The sequence below is a fragment of the Ictalurus furcatus genome, chromosome 3 (genome assembly GCF_023375685.1).
Source record: "Ictalurus furcatus strain D&B chromosome 3, Billie_1.0, whole genome shotgun sequence".
Taxonomy (NCBI): Eukaryota; Metazoa; Chordata; class Actinopteri; order Siluriformes; family Ictaluridae; genus Ictalurus; species Ictalurus furcatus.
Genome location: NC_071257.1, coordinates 27,905,463 through 27,929,965, shown reverse-complemented (window position 1 = coordinate 27,929,965; position 24,503 = coordinate 27,905,463). Strand labels below are relative to the sequence as shown.

General features: G+C 36.6%; 2 protein-coding genes across 2 annotated transcripts; both read right to left on the bottom strand.

Annotated features, from left to right (window-relative positions):
• Positions 1–57: 57 nt before the first annotated feature.
• cabp2a (calcium binding protein 2a) lies at positions 58–19,139 on the bottom strand. The gene is made up of 7 exons (XM_053621910.1): positions 16,939–19,139; positions 16,116–16,301; positions 3,140–3,170; positions 2,735–2,869; positions 1,772–1,881; positions 1,518–1,665; positions 58–858 (listed from the first exon to the last, which is right to left on the bottom strand). The coding sequence occupies exons 1-7, from the start codon at positions 16,993–16,995 to the stop codon at positions 833–835; spliced, it is 693 nt and encodes a 230-aa protein (XP_053477885.1). The 5' UTR covers positions 16,996–19,139; the 3' UTR covers positions 58–832.
• LOC128605990 (kelch-like protein 10) lies at positions 5,001–6,181 on the bottom strand. Its single transcript, XM_053621920.1, has 2 exons — positions 5,953–6,181; positions 5,001–5,436 (listed from the first exon to the last, which is right to left on the bottom strand). Exons 1-2 carry the CDS (start codon positions 6,108–6,110, stop codon positions 5,163–5,165), a joined length of 432 nt encoding a protein of 143 aa, XP_053477895.1. The 5' UTR covers positions 6,111–6,181; the 3' UTR covers positions 5,001–5,162.
• Positions 19,140–24,503: the final 5,364 nt, after the last annotated feature.

Genomic DNA, 24,503 nt, shown 5'->3' with positions numbered 1-24,503 from the left:
CTCATGTAAAGCATCAGAAATTTATGCAATTTTGTGCTGCACCCAGTCAGATATATTCACAGTCATATGCACATAGAAAATAATGATATTTTCATCTTATTATGTATATCTACAGTTACAAATCTGATAACTTATATTATGAATGACAATCAAATAAAATAAACAACAACAACAACAAATAGAATAGAAGAGAACAGAGTTAGAGAGGACACCGATCTGATACCAATGTTGGTACCAGACAAAAAAACTAAACAAAAAACAAAAACCAGCAAAAAACTGTGGATCGGATATTAGAGAATATATATCGGATATCAGATCCTGTAACAAATGATGATTGGATTTGAAAAAATGAACACTTTTGTAACTGGAAATGTTTACATATGAAAGTTAAATGATCCACATATGCGGTATATTTTGTGTCATTTAAAGCCCAAATATACTGTATAATGTATATAAATATGTAGGGCTAGTTAAATTAAACAAAAAAACAACAACTCCATAATAATATTTACAGTCACTATATTAATAAATATATTATAATATAATATAAAGGTGAAATGTGTGATGTGAGCCAGTTTCCTACGTTCTTTTTCACTGCCAGAGAATTGTGTGTTTATAACCATTTAATATTATACATGATCACGGCTGATTCTTAACTTTGAGATTTTATATGGAATCTTTCAGTTTCATTATATTAAACATCAAACAAAAACAGAAGATCAGAGCATTATGAGATATACTACATTAGGTTATTTTCTTTTAGACGGGCAATATTTCTCTCTTCATAGCAGGATTTAACAGATTTATTGGTCTTTGTTGTTTACTTGTGGGTTTAGCGAGACATCATCCGCACAAACTCTGCAGAGAAAAATAACAATAAAGTATTCACCACATAAAAAGGTTTAAAGAACGTTTTTAAGAAATCGAAATCTTAACTTTGTAAAGTTCTAGCTGACTCTCATAATTTGTTGTAACTTCATTATTTACACACTACTGAATGTATGTGGTACGTTTTACAGTAAATTATTCATTTAAAATACAAGCAGATAAAAGAACCTGCGGTGACCTTATTGAGGGTCAGAAGTATGGCTGGACATCTTGAGATGACAGAATTTTCAAAGATGGCCTTATAATTCCAAGGTCTCAAGATTTTCACTGGTTATAAATGACCTCTAAGGGTTCATTCAATGCTGGGGATTTTGCAGTGCAGCTTTACCATCTATCATTCTACTCCAGCCTCTGCTATCATTTTCCTAGCCATGTAACCTCTCAAAAACATGGCATTGTAATTGAATTCTGTTAAATGAATCATTTAAAGATTAAAATAATTTAATTATTATTATTTTTATTATTTTTTTGCAGATGTAAACTATACATTTTTGGCAAGGTCATGAATCAGAACCAGGAAATAAATGCTCCCTAATATCTCATTAGCAGGAGAATAATATAGTGAGTAAGGTTATATTTCTGTCATACATGCTTTTCACAAGCTATTCGATATCTGCTCTGTCTCTCACCCTCAAAATCGACCAAGCCATCTCCATTCAGGTCCACGTCTCTGAGGATCTCATCAATCTCTCTTTGGTTCAGCTGTTGACCCATCAGCTTCTTCATGGCCTCCCTCAACTCTGCCAGACTAATCTGACCATCACCATTAGAGTCAAACTGAGGCAGAGAGAATGAACAAATTCATTAAAAGGTACGGATTTGACTGTGCATTTTATATGCATCAGCCTCGTTTAATTGATTTGTAGAACACCAATTCACAAACCTCTCTAAAAGCATCTCTCAGTTCCTTCACTCCAATCATATCTGCTGTCTCAGCCAACATTTTAGGCCCCATTAGTTCCACAAAGTCATCAAAGTCCACTCGGCCTCCACCTAAACAACAACAGCACAGCAGCACAGGTTTTTTCTGAATTTGAATATTCATGAATCAGTTCATGTGCATGCTGTGTGTGTTGACTTTCTGTGTGCTTTAGTACATAAAAGCATGAAAGAAGTCTCCTGTTTATGTTCACTGACATTTATTATGCACGACACTCTTCCTGCCACTTTTGCTTTTTATTTCAGGATGGCCAGCATTTAAGTCACTGGTTTATATTAGTGTTGGTTTTTATGTTTGTGTGTTTTGGGTTTTTGTTGTTGTTGTAGTAACATCTCATTCACATGGACTAGTACAGCAGATGACCTAAATAATCTAAGGCTTATAATAAACATACAAAAAATGTTTTGTTTTTTCTTTTTTAAGAAAGAAAAGTATAATTGTTTACATGGTGAATCTTTCTATGACGAGATGATTATGTAACATTTATGGAAAGAGTCTCCAGTACACAATCAGTACATTTTGCACAAGGTGTTCAGGACAGAGAACATTGTGCTGCATTTTATTGTTACTTATTAACTTTAAGAGAAAAAAAAAGAGACTCTGGTGAGGCAGTGACTGCATATAGATGCTATAATGCAAGTGATAAAAGCAACTAACTTGTTTCATGGACATTCCACAACATTAAATGTAACTCATGGCATTCATTAATAAAATAAAAATTGCAATTGCTGGTAAATTGCTGTGGTAAAAGAGGGAGCACTTATGTGCTGTTTTAACAAAAATAATCTAAACTTGAGTGCCATCACACCACCACGAGGCTGATTATTTTCCTATGACCATGTTTTGTTCCGTATGTAAACTTGAGTATCTGTCTCTGTGTTACATCATGCATCCAGTTGTACATACATATTTGCTGACTGAGCTCAATCAGCTCCATCTCTGTAGGCATGTATCCCATTGTCCTCATGCACTCGCCCAAATCTTTACAGGTGATGAAGCCGTCCTTATCCCTGTCAAACTCCTTGAAGGCTTCCTTCAGCTCTAAGAGAGAAAGAGTTGTTAGCTTTGTTTAATAGGTTTGAGAATGTTTAGAAGAATTGGTTAAGCGGTGTGCAGCTGGAGGATACTGAAGGTTACAGTTTAGCACAGAGTGAGTGAAAGCAGAGAGAGGATGGAGAAATGGCTAGAAAAAAGGGCAGAAAAGGGAGCTTTGGTCAGATTGGTTAATGGATGGATGACGCTGATTATTAAGCCTTTATTTGTTATAATCATTGTTACAGGAGAAAGGTGAAATGTAACAGATTATTGTACCTTCAATTTCTTCTGGCCTTAGATCTCTGTCCTGTAGTGATTACCAATTACAACAAACACACAGAGACAAACAGTAATTTAGGACAGACAGAACCACACCCCAAACTTACAGAAGTATACCCATTCATGTTTACGGTGTGAAAATTTAAACTTAAGTCTACTTATGTTGGGACACACAGTGGAATATTACACATTACCTGAGTGACAGAGATGGAAGGGTGCTAGGTTTGGGAATAGAATAGCTGTTTTATCTCTTCTTACATACATTGAAACAAGATCTTAAAAAATGGATTTAAATTTTTACAAACATCATTTAATTTGATATGTGTTTGTAAGTATTAATGTAGTGATATGTGTGTGTGTACTATGTGTACACAGAGAGTGCATACAGTGTGTTCACAAATGTGTGACTTAACAAATAACAAGTAACTGTCCTGTCACAGCAAACCAGTACTACCTTTCCCATCCTCCACTGTGGCCTATAAACATGGCCACCATGGACTGCAATTCCCAGAACACTCATTCATTCTAATCACACACACCTGCATCAAATTCACAGCACTCACAAAAACAGTGTAAAGAGACTGTTTGAACACAATGACTTTGCAAAGTATTAGTGTTATCACCATAACAAGTGTTTGTTCCCTGTTCCTCGTTTTGATTCATGTTCTTTGATCTTATTTCTGGTGTCTCGTTCTCGATTCTTGCCTTGCCTCGTTTATGCCTGTTTGTTGATTGCCTGACCCATTACCTGTTTTTGACCATGCTATTGTCTTATGATTTGGATTTGTCTGCCTCTCTCTCTTTATTAAAAGCTCTTATCTGCACTTGCATCCGTCCTAACCAGAGAGAGATACTTTGTATATTTCGTATATATCACTAATTGGATAATTGGATGTGACAGGTCTAGGTCAAAGGTCATCATCAAATATAATTATGTTGACAGGTCAAAGGTCATCACCAACCGTCATTTTCTTAACAGTTGTCGTTAATGGTCCTCATCACCAAACCTAATTATGTTGAGAGTTGTATATCAAAGATAATGTTACATACATTCTGCACTTATGGTCTGCACTTAGATCAAGCAATCATATTATGTTGAAAGAATCACTCCAAAGATAATATTACATATGGTCTACACTTATGTCATTAAAGGTTATTAGCAACCGTCATTATCTTAACAGATATAGGTCATCACCAACCCTCATTTTCTTAACAGTTGTTAAAAATGGATAATGGTTTATATAATAAAGGTTTGTTTTAATCTGTTGTGTTCCCACACACAGACATACATACACACACACCCACAGAGAAGATACCCCATGACCAATCAGAACAAAAGAAATTAAAATGCTACATCCAGTAGGTGGCGGTATATACACCATAATTTTATAGAAGGAGAAGACCACACCCACCCTCTTGATTTAAAATACTTTGTACTTACAACACAACATGTATGAGCTTTCAACATGGCTTGCCCTAATGAACTGAAAAAAGTTCACTCTTTTTTGGGGGAAGATTAGAAAAAATTTTAGAACATGTAAAGATTTTTTTGGATGCAGAAAAAGGAGACGTTGTGCTTTTCAAGTTCTCGGTCCCGGGTCACAACCACTGGAGGAAAAAAAACATGCCATTGTTCACTTTGCTATGGGTACGGGGCTAAAATCAAGATGTGGACTGCAATAAAAAGATAAACTTTGTAATAAAGTGTTGTGGGTTTTTTTTTTTTTCTGAGTCATGGTTCAAACGATCATTGATTTTGAAATGATTTTTAACAGCCTCAGATGTTTAATCACTCCCTCACCTCTCCAGAACGGTTCCACGAATAAACTCGTTTGAAATAAACAGCCAGAGACAGAGGTTCTGCCAATGGGATGTAGTTTAATAGCGTTTTTAAGAGCTCCACGTCTAGACAAGGTCATCGTACAGGACGGTGTACGTCGGGAAGCCCGGATATCACACAGCAGCTCAACGATATTCATGTCCAGGACGTGATGTGCAACGTGTAGGTGTAGGCCTGATCCTACAGCTCCCTGTACAAGTGAACGTCGGCGTCCTGCCAAATCCTGAAGCGATTTTCCGGGCTGAGATGTGCGTTCAGGAAGTTGTAGCAGTCACGGACAAGGTCTCGCATGAGCAGGTAATTGGCCATGACCAACACAGCCCGCACGTTATCAGTGGTGACTCGGATCTCCTGGGTGTAGATGTAATGGATTATAATCGCCATGATGTCTGGAGATACATTCGTCATGGTGTACACCTTCTGATCCGAGCTGCTCCCTGTCGTGAACAGGGTTCTGGAATATCAGGAAGAGGAAACATATTAGGAACAACAGTTTGCTCTATAGTCTGGAAATCACGAATTGGAATCATGATGATGTGAAAGCTGTAGTTTTAGAGAGTTTAAATAGAGGGCGTGTCTCTGGCCTGTCAATCAGAATAGGCGATCAAGTGTGTTCGCTCAGGTACAGTACAAACACGAGATGATGTACGATGGTGTCGATGAGGGTATTAGCGACCAACTAAAGAGGATCTGTGTATTTACAAACACTGTACGTCAGTGAATTATTGTAATCTCAGTGCATCACGAGTTGCTATGGTGATGATGTGACAGTTTTACTGAGTTTCCTGTCTAGTTATGAACTGGTTTTATTTTACTCTACTTATTAGCTGCTGTATTATATCGTTTTCTTTATTACTCAGTTTTCTCTTTTTAGTCACATCATTTCATCCTTCACTCATCTCTTGTATATTTTTTTCCCATTAGCTGACACTTTTACGAATAAATGTGATTGGGTTTTTCTTGCTTTTACTTGAAATACTGGCTGTTCGCACAGAGGATGGTCTTGTGGACGTTGAATTCCACCTCGTCCACTCTGAGGACCACGTCGCATAGCTCCTCTTCCAACCGTATGTCGTTCAGCACACTGCACATTGTCATGGCTGCACTCCTCTCTCTCTCAAAACTCATATCAGATCTGTAATTTTCTTCGTAAAAGGCCGTGATGATGATGAGCGTTCACACAGGGCTGTTTTATAAAGACCCGAACTTCTAGAATTCCAGCATCACGGAATTCCAGCATTCTTAGAATCAGCTCATAGTGAAGGATCTCAGAATCAACAGCAGCTTCTCTTATTTATTTATTAGTTTACTTATTTATTTACTTATTTTTGAGGGTCATTGTTTTATTATTATTATTATTATTATTATTATTATTATTATTATTGCTGTCCTTTTTATTTATAGGAGAGAAGCCTGTGAAATAAACCCTGCTTTACGTCACTAAGCTGTGGCCTCAAACTACATGACTACATGATTTCATGATTAGTGTTTAATTTAAGTTGCCCAACATCAAACACAGTATATTATAATGACATTGATATTATAATAAACCTGGAAGCACCACGTTCACCTGGCTGAATATATTACAGAACTTTACAGATTTTTTAAAAATATTTTTACTTGTAAAAAAAAAAAAAAAGATAGAAAGAAAGAAAGAAAGAAAAATAATTCTCATTGATTTACCGCCACCTACTGGATGTAGCGTTTTAATTTCTTTTGTTCTGATTGGTCAGTGGTTATCTTCTCTGTGTGTGTGTGTGTGTGTGTGTGTGTGTGTGTGTGTGTGTGTGTGGGAACGCAACAGATTACAACAAACCTTTATTATATAAAACATTATCCATTTTTAACTTTCATCTGTTACGATAATGACGGTTGCTAATAACCTTTAATGACATAAGTGTAGACCATATGTAATATTATCTTTGGAGTGATTCTCTCAACATAATCAGGATTGATTGATCTAAGTGCAGACCATAAGTGCAGAATGTATGTAACATTATCTTTTATATACAACTCTCAACATAATTATGTTTGATGATGATGACTGTTAACGACAACTGTTAAGAAAATGATGGTTGGTGATGACCTTTGACCCGTCAACATAATTATATTTGATGATGACTTTTGACCTAGACCTGTCACATCCAATTAGTGATTTTTGGTAGCATACAAAACCTGCAAACTATTTCTCTCTCTAACCTTCATTATGTGGAAAACCTGACAGTAACATTCAAATAAAACACTTAAATTGCATTGAATTGAAATGAATTATAGTTTACTAGTTCAACTTAGCCTTCCATATATAAAAAATACTTCCTGCTATTCAGAATACAGAATACATTGTTGTTAAATGGCTCTTTCAAAAGATTTTTTCCAAGCTCACAAGATTGGAAAAGGTAAAAAAAAAAATTAAAAAAAAGATTTCTTGGATATTATGCTCATGCAAACCTGGATATCAAGAACAAACCCCCTGCATTCCATCAGTGAAGCATGGTGTAGGGTGTACAATGCTGTGGGCCTATTTTGGGAATAGTATAGGCACAGTATGAAAAGGTCCACAATATAATAAGTGTATTAACCAGTTTGAAATGGTGTTAGCTCCCACTGGGGGGGAAAAAATCTATGCAATTATTAGTTAATTTGTTTAATCACTGTTTAATATTTTTGTCTGTTTTCAACATTTGTGTCTAATTAATTATGTTAATCAACAGATGCAATAAGGGTTTGGTGCTGTTTTTCAAAAGTCATAACTAGTGCTAAATTGAGAAATACTTTAAAATATACCAAACTAATCAAAATGACTGGAGCAAAATTACTGGCTAGTTTTGCATGCAAGCTTTGGTATTTCATGAAATCACAAACTGAGCTCATATGTTGCATTTCCCAAACAGTAACTACCATCCATAAAGAATTTAAATTGAAAGGTTTAAATAATAGTTACCAGGAGTTTAAAATTTTAAAAATCATGTTTCTGAGATGACAAATGGTCTAATATATGTGGCACTATATAATGTGTTTTGTTTGTTAAATAAGACTCTGTCTAATATTTAATAGATACATTATTTATTTAGGTTATTCATCTTTTGTTAATATTCTACTCTTATCTTTTTAATTGTTCCAAATCCAATTCACTGTCTTACTTGTCCATGAAAACCAACCGCAATTCTTTATTTATTATTTTGTCTTATCTGATAAAAATAGATTTAAGCTGTAATAGGATGGACTGAGCCTCTGTTTTGGCAGTGACTGAGTGTGACCTCCTGGCTGAATCTCTGCATATTTAGGATTATTACTGTTGTGAATTGGCAAGGCTGCAGCTGGCAGATTACAACCAGGCAACTAATGGAGCTTGAACATGTTCAAATACCCGCCAGCATGCTTACATAATGCACAGATACATGAGTATTTGAAAGTACGCACACATTTGAATGCAATTATAATGCAATTTAACACAGAGAGAGAGAGAGAGAGAGAGAGAGAGGTAGATTGTAAAGCCCACCTACTGAGTAAACTGATAGGTTAGTTAGCACAATCAGGATGCGCACTGTCTCTCTCTCTCTCTCTCTCTCTGAGAGAGAGAGTTGAGAGAGCAGTATAATATCTGCTATAAATTTAAAGGAATGAGTGGGTGTAGTTCACTAGCCATACTAAAAAGGATAGTGGAATTCTCATGCAGTCGTGTATATTGATCAAGTATTACATATTAAAGCTCAGATCCTTTGTTTCTGCTAAATGTTTAATTTAGTAAGTGCACAGGCGGTCAGGGAACAGTTGGCATTACGTAAGTTACTGTCATTAGTAATCACATTCAAATGTTTAATAACACACAATACACTTAAAGGACTATCAGATAGCATAGGCTGGGACCTGTTATTTATTTTATTATGTATGCAGTGCAAATGTCACTGTGTGTGAATTCTGTCAAGCTGCCAAAACCAAATTCTGGCCAAAATTGTGTTCTCTCTTTATGACATACTCATCACATACTTTAACACATAGGTAGAATGATATGATCATGTACAACTGAAGTAAGCAAAGATGGAAATAGACATCTATATTGCAAATATATCAAGAGTATAATTGTCATGATCAGGAGGTGGAAAGGATCCTAATAATAATCCTGATAATCAAGTTAACCACATGTTTATTGCATTTAAATTTTCCAGTTTAACAATATGTGCTAAAACCACATGACTGGCTGCCAGTCCAAGAAACTTGATGCAGCACAACAAATTTAATTGTATGATGAACTAAAGGTAGCATAATATATATGTGTGTGTGTGTGTGTGTGTGTATGTGTATATATATATATGTATGTATGTATATATATATATATATATATATATATATATATATATATATATATATATATATATATATATATATATATATATATATATAGTCAGCTTTGAGTGTGGAGATTAGAATGATAAGAAGCTAAGAAACATTAAGCTTTGTTTTGTGTGCAGATTTTGTCCATATTGTTTTTGTCACCTTTATCAGGCAACTGATATTTATGAAAGAAACATGGAGAACAATCCAACACAATCCAACAACATTTTTTAAATGAAACTATTTTTATATCAGAAATTCTAACATAATAAAATTGAGCTGTCTGAAGCAAAACTCAAACGTTTTACATGCATTTTCATTTTAGCACTTGATTATGTGTATAAAGCCTATGGAAACTAGTCACATTTTAGGCAGTGTGAGGTCAGTGCTGAAGCTCGGACATGAAGGAAAACTTGTGCTTTGAATTAACATGATCGTAATTGCAGGATTAAAACAATTGTCTTTAGAGTCCTTCAGCGCTGTGGAAAATTAACACACATTTAAAAACAAACTCAGATGAAAAGGTGCTTGTCAGTAGACAATATCCAATCTCAGGGTTCATCAGGAGAGAGGTGATGATGTTGGGCTGAAGGGGGAGGGAAACTCTGGATTGTGGTGGTTATGAAGGAATGACTGGAGATTGAGAAGGTGAAACAAATGGACGAACCGATATATGGTCAGGGATGTCAACATATATTAGCGTTTGGGGGATAAATAACTGTGTGAATGTGTTGTTCAAATGTGTTGATATGCAAACACATCATGCCAGTCATGCCAGATACTTCATAGCAGTGGCTCTCAGCCCCATGACTTCCTGAGTCCTTTTCCATTTTGGCTGTCACACTGTTGGAAGGTGGAGGCCATGAAGCATATATGCAATTATGTACAGTGTGGATACACAATGTACTTACTGTTGTAAAAAAAAGTAGTTTGATACTCCAGATGTTAGAAACACTAACACATTGGATTTTATGTAAAGGCATAGCAATTAGCTGAAAGAGGGACTGCTATAGTGTATAGTGCATGTATGAAAGTATGTGAGTATGCCTGTGTGTGTGTGTGTGTGTGTGTGTGTGTCTGTGTGTGTGTGTGTGTACGTACAAGCTGGGCCTGAGCAAAGCCCTGTCGGAGAAAGATGCAGGCAGGACCTAAGATGTTGTGCAGCATGGTACAGTTCTGGACCAGAGCACATAGGGGCTCGTCAAACTCTCTCTCACTCCCTGACTCCTCATCCTCATCGTTTTCACCCCTTGTACCCTGCAGCACTCCAAGCATCGCCACTGTGCCAGAGTCTAGGGGCACAACACCCTTTAGCAGGAACCAAACAGTCAGAACAGAGCCAAGTGCCATTTATCCAGCAATCAAACACCAAGCTCACAGCTTTATTATCCCCGCAGTAGTAATTATGGGTTTAATGAGATTAGCCAGCTGTGCTGCTTAAAGGTATAGCACACAGTTTGAAATACAGCTTTCGATTTCAAACAACTGACTATACAATGCATTCTAAAAGGCATTCAAATAGGTTGATGGTGTTACGATTTGCATTAAGATTCTACCACTAGATCACATGTTTTTCTTTTTCTCTTTTCCAATATGGTCATATGTATATATATATAATAAATAATTTATATATATAATATATATAAATATAAATATAATAATAATAATTTATATATATATATATATATAAAAGAAAACTGGACATGTCTTACCTTTATCATATTATCTCTTTTGGATGGCTTGGCTCCCATTCCCAGTTTTTGCTCTACATCCCCCTGCCTTCAATTGTTTTCTCACTCTCTCCCTTTGCTCCCTCCTTCGTTCCCCTTAACTCACTCTTACTTCCTGTGATCGGATATTAGACAAACTTTAGATCTCCTTTGCAGTTCTATACATCAGATGATGAAAGCAGCTATCCGGTTATCTAACCTGTTCTAATCTCTTTACCTTCGTCTTGTATTTGTTGCCCATTTTCTCTCTGTCACGTTTCATCCTTTCAGCATAGAGTTTTCTGCCTCACTTTGTCAATGGAGGTTATTTTTCTTTCCAAAAATATACCTTCTACTATATTGAACTACAAGCTACTGATTCCGCATCAGCATGATGGTGATGAATGGAGAGAGAAAGAGAGAGATAGAGAGGGAAATGGGAGGGGCGACATGGAGGAAGGTGGGGATTAGGATATATGGGGACACTGGAGGGTTTGTTAAATCTGGAAAATTTGAGATTACACAGCGAGTGAAATCACATTGGTGCTGATGACAGGAGCTGAGTGCTGACAAATTAAACAAATACACACACACACAGAGGGAGAGAGAGAGAGAGAGAGAGAGAGAGAAGTTGGACTGGCACCAGCAGGACTGCTGAGGACCAAACAACAGAGATAGAGACAAATTCCACAGACAGAAAATGAAGATAAGGTGCAGAGATGAAAGAAAGAGCAACAGATGAAGTGAAAGATGAGGCTAGCTAGGTGCTGGTTTTGGGACACAAGAAGAAGGGTAAAAAGAATGAGAACTGACTACAAAAAGATTTGAATAGACAAGAAAGAGTCTTGCTAGTACTTTGTCTAATAAATTGAATGCTTTGTGTTTAATCCAAAAGTGTTCTGGCACCAATTTACGCCACAAGACTTAAACATTGCTCCAAAAGCTAACATTTGTCCTTACATTTAGCCTGATCACTGTTTAAAAAGGGCTGAAAGCAGTATATATCTAAACGATGCCGGCATTCCCTTACCTCTGCCCATATGAAGCAGGAAGATGAGTTCCCTTGTCCAGATAAAATATTAGTACATTAAAGAGCCACAGCCTGCAAAAATACAATTTGAACCCCTCGGGTTTTGCAGACAGCATTCAGCATTGTTGCATTTTACCCTTACAAGAACTACATAGAAGGATTACTTGCAAAAAATATTTCTTTATTTTTTTTTAAACTAGACTATACGTTTCAAAATGATAAATCGCTGTTCATCCACATAGCAATGAAAAACATTTCTGTACTATAGGAAATCACACTATTACCAAATGTGTTGTACTTAAATTGTACTTAATTGTACTAATATTGTTGCTTTTAAAACGTTTGTTTACACATCTGCAAGCGTTTACCGGCAACAGGTCACCAGAAATTGTAAGGTAATTTATAGACCCTACATACACACAATATTAAATGCTAACTGAACACAGATGCTCACACACTTAATCCTGTAATCTGGATGGGGAGTGAAGTTTCCAACTGATTTGTTTCAGTGTAGTGCATATTTTTACTTTGGCATGTATATAATTCGAACCACTAGAGGGCTCCTGTCGTTGTATACACTGAAATAAATGATACACATACTGTAGTGCACTTATTTCACCACCATCTGGCAGATTAAGACCAGGCCACCAACAACCCATCCACATTTACACCTAATAGGGTGGTGCTAAAAACTAAAGCACAGCTGTAGATGTAACAATTTTCAAATCAGACAGAAACACTACAACATAAATAAATGTTTTTCATGTATGCAGTTTATATGAAAAACCACACAATCATTTATTTAATGAAATATTTCTTGACAGCACCTGCCAGACAATGCTTAGCTAAAGAGCTTCTAAGTGGGACTACTGAACATTTCAGATTGGACTACTAAACATTCTGGACATTCCAAACAGGACAACTGAAAATTCTGGACATTCCAAAGAAGACTACTGAACAATCCAAACAAGACTACTGAACACTCCAAACAGGACTACTGAACACTCCAAACAGGACCACTGAACACTCCAAACAGGACCACTGAACACTCCAAACAGGACCACTGAACATTCCAAACAGGACTACTGAACACTCCAAACAGGACTACCCAACATTTCAAAGAGGAATACTAAACATTTCAAACAGGATTACTGGACATTCCAAACAGGACTACTGAACACTCCAAACAGGACTACTGAACACTCCAAACAGGACTACTGAACACTCCAAAGATGAATACTAAACATTTCAAACAGGATTACTGGACATTCCAAACAGGACTACTGAACATTCCAAACAGGACCACTGAACACTCCAAACAGGACTACTCAACATTCCAAACAGGACTACTGAACACTCCAAACAGGACTACTGAACACTCCAAACAGGACTACCCAACACTTCAAAGAGGAATACTAAACATTTCAAACAGGATTACTGGACATTCCAAACAGGACTACTGAACATTCCAAACAGGACTACTGAACACTCCAAACAGGACTACTGAACACTCCAAACAGGACCAGTGGACATTCCAAACAGGACCACTGAATACTCCAAACAGGACTACTGAACATTCCAAACAGGACTACTGAACACTCCAAACAGGACCAGTGGATATTCCAAACAGGACTACTAATCATTCCAAACAGGATGACTGGACATTCTGAACATTTGAAAGAGGACTACTGAACACTCCAAAGAGGACTACTAATCATTTTAAATAGGACTACTGAACATTCCAAACATAATACTGGATATGATCAATGGACTATTTGTAAATCACCTACAATACACACACACACACACACACACACACACACACTGTATCAGATTGTGTGTAAATTAGTAATTTTCATTTTTAATGATCAATAATTAATTAAGTGATCATGTTTTTGAAGGTAGTGTCTGCTTAAAACATCAAGTAGTCTTGTTTTGTTAACAATTTTGGAAGATCTGAAAAAGGTTTTAAAAAGATTTTTTTTTTAATAGTTTTTTTTAGTAATGTTAGTACATTTGACAGTTGAAATGTGTGAAAGCAAATGAGAGAATCTGTAAATGGTATAAATAATGATTTATCTGCCAAACTGATTAGGATTACAAGCAGAACTCTGCTCCGTGAATCAGGGCTATGCCAGACAATTCTGGCTCCCATTCTACAAACAACAAGATTTAGTGCATCTCATTTTGTTACTAATGCCTTGTGTAAATCTCTCTCTCTCTCTCTCTCTCTCTATCTCTCTGTCTCGCTCTCTCGCTCTGTGTGTGTGTGTGTGTGTGTGTTATGTTTTATTATCTGGGATTTGGGTCATAGTCCACACACAGGTGGTTTGCCAGTGGATTACGGCAAAGCCCAAATGGCTGAAGGGTGAGTGGGTGAGAAAAAGAGTGAAAAACAGAGGAGCAATACTCAGTGGGTGAAATGGATGAGTTGATTGGTAGGGTGTCAATTAAAAATTAACCAGTGCTGTAAAGTCACAACCTCTTTTGAGTCATAGTAAAATGGTTACACCATTGGTTTATCACTGTTGACTGGAATGCATTGCTTTTTTTTTTATTTACATTGCTTATACTACATTATGCCATTATGTAACATTACAGCCAGGGAGTGACATTACAGATCCAACATAACAGCCAGCCTTCTAATCTTTCTTATCAGTTTTTTTTTGTGTGTAAAATCCAACAAGGTTGGTGACTAATGCTGTAATCCTGCCCCATCGGTAAAGTTGACTTGCCTTTAAGGGCAACAGATCATTCGTGCATTTAAATCTGTCACACACATCTTCTTTCATCATCTCAGTGGAAATGTAGAGGATGCCTGAACACACATAAGAATGCTTGCCAGAAATTTAGGCTTAGAAGTAAGCAGCCTGTAAATTATTTTAGAATACATATTGATGTAAATTACTCAGATCAAAGTTTTGCCTTTAACTTTAACTAATTAGTTTTTTTAATGAATTCATTTATGCATTCAGTTTACATGATGCAATTCAGCAATTCAGAGCTAAAGATAGAAACACTGGGTACAAAGCTGGAGTATACCCTGGTATGCAGTCTGCAGGACATACCTCTTTATATTGTGCAGGGTTATAATACGAGGTGGGAATACACCCTGGATGGGACGTCAGCCCATAGCAGAGCACTATGTACACACTCATATTTAGTGGCAATTTAGAGTCATCAATCCACCTACCAGCATGTTTTGGGAGGTAACAGCAAACTGGAGAAAACCATACATTTTAGGAGACTATGGGAAACTCTTCAGTGACAGTAACCAAACTCAGGATTGGCAGCAAAAGTGTCTTTTATGCTAATATGAATTGACTCAAGAAAATTACACAAATGAGTTGTTTTATTCTTAGAAGCTCTAGCTCAGCTATTTCAGTGGGAGTCATTACTCTCTACCTACTCTCGACAGGTACTGTGAAGCCATTCACAGCTAAAAGGTGATGAGTATATCAAGTATTCCAGGCTGGCAGCACATATGGAGCAAACATAAGAAAGCTGCACACTGGGTATGAAGCCAGAAACAACAAATGCTCTGTCCATATGCTCACCCCGGCATTAGGACTTCTCTCCCTTATTTTCCATGACACAGATTCACACAAGAATGGAAGCTGCAAACTCATTGTTCATGTTTACAAGCACACAGACCTTACCAGTGGACCAGCAAATGCACAATCCCTCTTTATTTCAGCCTTTTTCTCTGCACTGAGTCGATAAATAACCTTCATGTCACCACTGTGACCTGAGAGCAAATGCCCTTTAAGATCTTTGAGATCTGAGAGATCTGAGACACACAGATGACAACCAAAGCAAAAGTTGACATGTATTGTATGCTTTATGCGCTCAGTTTTTGCAGCCTTTGCACTCTCAGATGACAATAAGAAACAATCTATGATTAAACTTAGTGAAAATGACCAAAAACATCTAGATGTCTACCACTCACTGCACATAATCACCAAGAATCACAATGACATGTCAGAGGATGGCTACCAAAGTATCTCCTGTACAAAAATTGTCTTAGAGCCAATGCCATGACCCTGCTGCTTTTTTTTATACCTGACCAAAAACAGACGCCACCATAGGTCTGAGTTTCCTCCGCTCAGTCTCGTCATTACGTAGGTCTTCTTCTGCCTCTGTAGGTGACCTCAAGCTGAGGGTCTTCATTTTGGATGGGTGTTGGAAGCTCCCACCTGGGGCGGTGCTCCATCTCCTCAGTTTCTCAACCTTGTTTTTAATTGATCCCTGCATGGAGACAAACCAGGGAATTAAAATCATCTGGCAAAAATGGTCCTAATACTCAAAATCATTAAGTAAAGTAAGAAATTAATGGATCCAGAATGAAAAAGCTTAATCTCACTCGGCTATACTCAAATAAGTGGGGGAGTCCATGTCAAATTATATGATTTAAAAATGGAATGAAATATTAGTTGGAATGCAACTGTCAACAACATGAATTTCCCGATTTGTAATGAAGTTTAAATAAAGTAAAAATGCCCAGGAACTTGCAAAGTGTGCGATATTTTTTATTTAAGAACATTGACTAATAAATGAACCACCTGTGATTACTACTCACATAATACACGGCAATTTAAAGCCACAAACATAAACAATTTTAGAGTTTCAGAAATCTCAAAAAAAAAAAAAATCTTTCTTAAAAAGCTTCAAATAATATCTGGTCATTACAATTATTCATGTGAGACTATTTTTAATCAAATAGTGTGAGGGCAACAAACTTCCAAACTGTGTTGCACATTATAATCAAGTGCTGAAGTAACTTTACTAATAATTTATAATCACAGTGTGAAAATGTAACCGTATGTTCTAAAGAAAATGTACAAGTACAAGTAATATAAATATAAAGAAAAGACAAAATGCTCACCTTTTTTACAATCTTATCCTGTGGGACGTTGAGAGTATCCATGCTTCCTGCTTCCATTGTGATTATTACTTACATTACCATCAATATCCAACCCTCAGTCCAGCTGTCTTTCTGGCCCTGTTTCTCGTTGTCCCTTTCCCCTCCACATTCTGCTTCAGAAAGCAGCTTTGGAAAGCATCTCTGTCTCATAATCACTTGCCCCTCCTCTTTCTCATTCACATTTCCAGCATACACAGTTTGTGCTTGGTGGAGGAATTGCTAAATTAACAAATGAGTTCCCTGGAGTAATAATCTAACCTTTCCACAGTTATCAAAATACCAAAATATAAACATGGCACCTTCCCATCAAACACCAATTTTGTTGGTTCTAGCGCTCTAACTTACATGCCATGCCATGGATATCCACAGCATCCATAGTGATCAAATGGGCATCTAGATCTAATTCCACAGCATTTCCTGTCCTATATGGAATGCATACAAATTATTTAATTCATCTTGTCTATTGTCCTCCTCACCTCCACCTCCATTAATTCTTAAAGTTCAATATTAAGGCCAACCTACATTTTCACTAAATAGGGCTACACTTGCCTTTGTCTTCTGTATGAAATTTTCAGTTAAAAACATTAATAAAAAATCATAGCATCTCAGTCATATAATGTTTGTACGACCCTGAGACCAAGTTGTTAGATTATAAACCTTTCTCCCATTTATATATTTAGAATAGAAGTTTAAAAAAATGTAGGCAGGCACTACACTTAGGAAAACATAGATGGTTTTAGTGATGTTTCATGCATACAGATAACCACCTGTATGTAACCTCCCACTGTAAAAACACTCCTGTGAACCACCCATGCCTGTGTGCCTAAGGTCTACAGTCTACAAGAGATAACTTTCCTTGTAAGCTTTTGCAACAGCTTTCTTCTGTTGATGCAGCACTGACCTTCAAGTGAAGTCTCGAAGTTGGGTAGTGTAGCTAAAGTGTTGGCAGTTCAGAACATTTCTCTTAAGGTCCAGCTTGTAATAATGTCTCATAAGATAAATCTGACTGTCATTTGAATTCAAGCAACACCTATAATTCTCTGTAGGGAACGTGCACCTGTGTAAAGCTATATGTCGGAAGGACAAGTGTGAAAATGTCCCTCGTTTTGAGACAGTTAGCATATTGATCATGTTCTAGTTCTTTTCTGCAGGTAAGATCTCACAAATGTTATATCTAGAGGTCAAATCTTTATCAGTGGATAGTTAACCACTTTCAGTTTATTCAAAATCTCAGTAAATTAACTGTCATTTGAATACATCCCTCCTTCCTTGTAGTTTTAATAGCTTCACTGTTTAAAAAAAAATCTGAATATGTATGAGTGTGCTTTGTGTCAATTGACCCAGTTAAGTGCGCTCCGTTTTGAGTGCACCTGGTTTGAGTGTTTTCTGTTATAGTAGGTGCTTTACTGCTGTCCTATTTCTTCTTTAAAAAAAAAAAAAAAGTGTTCATCTTTAAAAAAAAAAAAAAAATTCTGTTTGAGAGTAGTCCAAAAGCAAAGTTCACAAACACATACAACTCTCCTTATCTTTTTCAATCTAATTCCATGCTAATTATCACTACTGCTCAACCACTGCAGCATAAAAATATCAAACCCCTTTTTGCTGAAAAAAAAAAAAAAGGATCATAGAAATATGTGTTTGAGGATTGTGAGCAAATGTAAGGCTTAATGTGTTCATCTCTGGATGTCTGTATTTTGTTCCAGTGATGCATGTATGCAGCTTTAATACCACTAAGAGAATCTGTCATATATGAAGAGTGGAGTGATGTCCCTTTCCCCATCACTCAAGTTAATATCAGTATGTTTTTGATGGTTGTTTTTATTTATTTATAAAGCATTGAAAAGTAGCACTGTTGAACTAGGTCTGATTTTAGTACTGTTATCAGAATGGGTAGATATCTATTACATATCTATTATTTTAAAATGCTTTAAAATTAGCATGACATTAATGGTATTTGTGAGCAATAGCCTCTCCATGTTACTCAGAATACTACTACTACTACTACACTGTAAGCACGAGCTACACATTACAGATCAACAGATTTTTCTGGTTACAAAATAAAGCTTCATAGAATACACTTGTGAAGGAAATTATTATCAGATTATCAGATAGCTATTTCCCCTCCAGTTATTTATAATATTATTATAATTTTGGTGTTGGGGAAAATCAAAAAGGATATTCCTACCAACATCTAACCTGCTAATACTCTCATGCTTCCCCTCTTCGTAAACAATGTGGTGAGGTCCTTCTTCCATTGCTCATTTATCACATTCTGTTATGTGCTGACATACTTGGACAAGGCAATTTCTGAATTTCTGAATCTGTTTATGCAAATATAACATGTGTCAGAAGAAATACATATATTAGGAGTACAGATGTTTAACTATATATTCTTATTCTGATCTTATTTTTAGTTTTAGCTCAAATAAATCCTAAGTTTGATTTATAAGAGTTCATATGACTGACTGTCGCATCTGTTTTGAAAGAAGAAAATTGTCAAAAGGGTTAAATTATATAATAATGCAATGCTTACACTGTAACTTCTTTGACCTAAGTTGTTTTTGATTAAAGGACAATGCTACTATTCTTCCAGAGTAATCTAGTGAAAGCTCCTGAGCTAAACACTGGAATCTCTCATCAAGTTTGACTTGATTCTCTTAAAGAAGCTCTTAAAGCTGAAAAGGCTCACATAGCTTTTTGATATTTGGTAGCTGTGAGGTTGAGTGAACTGTTTGGGATTGAGAGAAATGGAGAACTCTTCCTTCTTCTGTTGCTCAAGACTAGAGTTGTGACTTTCCCCACCAGCCCATTAAAAAAGCACAGACTGCCTAATCCTAAGACAGATGTGCTGGCAGATGTGCAGGCAGAAGAAAGCATAAATACGGTTAAGAAAGGCAAAGACAGTTGATGCAGGCAAACCCACCACTACCACTGCTGTTTTCTCTGAGGAATACTGAGCCACCACCCAAAACAAATAGAAAATGTGGCTTGGTGAGCAACAGAGGGCAAACACTGTAGTGACTAAAGCAAAAAGTTTAGCAAGGTATGATATAAGCTCAGTGGTTATGATATTGGACTTTGAAGACTGTGACTTCAAATCCCAGCACTTCCCAGTTCATGAGCAAAATCTTAACCCACAACTGCTCAGTTGTATAAATGAGATAAGTGGATAGAGCGTCTGCCAAATTCCTGTAATATAGATTGCCTAAAAAACTCAGGTCAGCTGATAATGAAGCAGTGGAAAAAATAGCGCATGTCCTCAGCCCACCTGTTTTAGTTATCCTTTATGATTGCTTAATGCTCTCCTAATTTCCAGAAAGCATGTCGCAGTAGAAGATGTGGGATTAACTTATAGGAATGATGACTATGAATGCAACCACATTCTGTGCCACAACCTGCAATCACACTGCAGTGTCCATGTACATAAGTCACAGGCAGGATGTACAGTTGCAATCAAAATTATTCAACCCCTATTGCAAATCAGGTTTACTGTCAAAATGTACAGACTTTCAGCTGTTTGCAATGAACAAATCAAGCAAAAGCAATTTAAATTGTTCAACACAACGAATGCTTCAAGTGGTTTCCCCAAATTCAACTGAATATGCAACTTGTAATGCCCCTTCATGGCAAGCATCTTTAGTACTTAAAGCATCTTTAGTACTTAGTAGAGCACCCATTTGCTATTATGACCTGCTGCAAATGAGATGCATAGCCAGACACCAGTTTCTGGCAGCGTTCCTGAGTAATCTTAGCCCATTCCTCATGAGAAATGGCCTCCAGTTCGGTAATATTCTTGGGTTTACGTGCTGCAACCGCCGCCTTCAAATCCCACCAGAGATTTTCTATGGGGTTCAAGTCAGGTGACTGTGATGGCCTTGTAGAATCTTCCAGGACTTCTTCTGCAACCAAGCCTTGGTGGATTTTGAGGTATGCTTGGGATTATTGTCCTGTTGGAAGGTCCAATGATGCCCAAGCTTCAGCTTCCTCAGAGATGGCATGACATTTTCTCCTAGGATTTCCTGATACTTCATTTTGCCTTTCACACGCTGCAGGTTTCCAGTGCCAGAGGATGCAAAGCAGCCCCAGAGCATCACAGAGTCACCACCATGCTTGACTGTGGACAGAGTGTTCTTTCTTCATTCTTCTTCCTCCAGACATACCGCTGATCCATCGTGCCGAAAAGTTCCAGTTTATTTCAACGCTCCACAGAACAGAATCCCAGTGGTTTATTTTTGATTTTGAGTCGACTTTTCTTGTGCTTTTGGGTCAGTAGTGGTGTATGTCTTGGAGTTCTGGCACTGAAAATTTCTGCTTTTAGTACATGCCTTACTGTGCTCAGTGTAACCTCAGTGCCTGTTGCCACCAAGTCTTGTTGCTGGTCTTTTGCAATCACTCGAGGGTTTTCACAAACTGCCTTCTCAGAAATCTAGTTGCAGCCATTGATAGCTTCCATTTTCTGCCCCTTCCAGTTATTTTCCGGTGTGCCTGAGACAACATCTGTTTTGCATATTTGTGCTGTTGTGAGGGATTCAATTCAGGGGGTTGAATAATTTTGAAACTGTAGAAGTTATTATAAGTTAAATTTTCAGTTGAATTTGGGGAAACCACCTGAAGCATTCATTGGTTTGAACTATTTCAATTGCTTTTGTTTGATTTGCTCATTGCAAACAGCTGAAAGTCTGAACATTTTGACAATAAACCTGATTTTCAATGTGGGTTGAATAATTTTGATTGCAACTGTAAGTGCATAAACTCAGCATGTTGTTTAATAGGAAAAATCCAAAAACACTAATCAATATTCCAGATAATAGGCAGAAAGTATCAAACAAGGATAATCCATGGTCAAAACCAAAACACGAGAAATAGTCAAAATCTAGAATGAATATGAAAAACTAATAGGTAAAATTAATCAAGGGCTGAAGTCAGAACAGGTGTACACATTAAGTAACAGACCAATGACAAGGCAGGGGCAGAGACAGGACCAAAACAAAGGCACAATGCAATATAAACCAAATGCACATGGTATAAACTCACAACAAAACATGAGAACAGGGCCCGTCACACTCGGAACACATGACTGGTTTACAATACTGTAGATGAGATACTGTTTCTCACTTGTAGGAAGACAATGTAGCACAACAATCTAGTTATACTATAATCTACTAAGTGGCTAACTTCAATGAATTTATTGTGTTTTAACCCCAAAACTTAGGGAAAACAACTGTGACGTTTTTATTTTACTGTGCAGATATTTTATTGAACAAAATTCTCATACATGATCTCATTACTAATTGTCTGCTATGCAGTCATATCTGTACACACTTAAAATCCTGATATGTTTCTCTACACATTAGGCACGGATGCTAAGTTATCTGAATAACTGGTTAAGTCTACAGTATGCCTTTGTGTCTTTTTGCATGTAATACCCAGGTATGCAACCTTATCTCCAGCTGCACAGCAGGAAAGAAATTATGAAACTTGTGTGTGATTAGTAGATATGGCCACACTTGTGCCTTTTTCAGGATATTACATAAAGCTTTTTTTGTGGTAAATTTTTCAGTTATCTATCTACAGAGGCAATAAATGTGAACAGTGTCACTATTCTACAGTTTGTCCCAAAAGTCTCTAGACCAACACAATGTCAGTGAACATCCACTGATGAAGGTACAACCAATGTGATTTTGGCAAACATAGTCCCCTATGTATGGAGACTTTTTGAGCACACTTTGAACACAACTTTATATTGGAAGATATTATGAAGGATTGCACATAATGCAAAATATATTATTTTAGGATCTAACTGAGCCATTATGAGTTGCCATAAATGGAAAAGTCACTAACATTAGATATGTACTATGAAATGTTGAAAATAGATTATATACTGACTGAGCTACAACCCCAATTCAGAAAAAGTTGGGACAGTATGGAAAATGCTAATAAAAACAAAGAGGAGTGATTTGTAAATGTACTTTATTTGTATTTAAACAGAAACTGTATAAAGACAAGGTATTTGATGTTTTACCTAATTAAATGCTAGCTTTTTGAAGATAAATATTTATTTTGAAATTGATGCATACAACACGTTCCAAATAAGTTGGGACAGGGGCAATTTAGGACTAATAGCCATGTGACAAGGTGAAATAAGAAGGTGATGTGAAACACATGAGGCAATCGTCTAATCATAGTATATAAGGAGCCTCCAAAAAAGGCCTAGTCCTTCAAGAGGGCCATCCAAGCTGTTATGAGCGTCAGGTCCAAAAGCCAGCGTCTGTCATGGTATGGGGGTGTGTCAGATCCCATGGCATGGATAATTTGCACATCTGTGAAAGCATCATTAATGCAGAAAGATATGTACACATTGTGGAGCAACATATGCTGCCATCCAGAGCAGGACAACGCCAAACCACATTCTGCCCGGATTACAAGTGCATGGTTGCATAAGCAGAGAATGTGGGTGCTAGCATAAGATAAGATAAGATAAGATAATCCCCAGACGGAGAAATTTGGGTGGCCTGCCTCCAGTCGTGACTTGTCTCTGATTGAGAATGTGTATAATGCATAATGGATGAATAGGGGAAAATTCTGCTTGCTAAACTTAACCAACTGGTGTCTTCAGCACCCAAACACTTAATAAGTGTTATTAAAAGAAAAGGTGATGTTACACAGTGGTAAACAGTCGACTGTCCCAACTTTTTTGGAGTGTGTTGTAGTCATCAGATTTGAAATGTGTGTATATTTTTAAAAATAAATTAAATTCACAAAGTAAGGCATAAATAATGTGTTAATAAAGTGTTTTCAATAGGGTACAGGATGAATTGAATTTTCAAATGAAGCTTTTTTTTTTGGCATTTTCCATACTGTCATAACTTTTTCAGAATTGGGGTTGTATATCCACATATACAGTACATCATAGACCTGGTAAAGACTAACATATGATCCTAAATGTAATCAAATAAGAGCTCTTCAAAATAAGATGATCTTTGAACGGAGCTTCACCTTTGAATAGCAGTCATAAAGCCATTTCTGCAAGTGCATAAATCTGTGAGCTATATTGGAAGACATCATTATATATTACCATGGATATAGGGATTACAGACACATTAAATAGAGAACTTTTATTCTTATCATGGTACCAAATCTCTTTCAAAACAAGGATATTATGTGGTTTATGTGGTGAGGATTGGAAAAAAAAAAAAAAAGATCTACTCCCTGTGACATTCTGTAAATTCACTATGCAATAAACATTATTGAATACTGACTCTATCATAATTCTATAACTGCCAAAACTCTATAATCGCCAGTTTACAAGTCTACTTTTTGTCAAGTCCAACAATCCTAATGTTAATTAATTCACTGTGTCATTGTGATAGTTGACATTGTGGTGTAATTCTGTAAGCAGAATGATGAAAAACAGATGACAGAAATGTCGCAATGTCCCTGTGTTTCCCATTATTTTGTATGTCTTGTATCTGATTACTGTGATTGCAACATCAAATAGACACTGATGTAACCCTCCTAACAGTTTA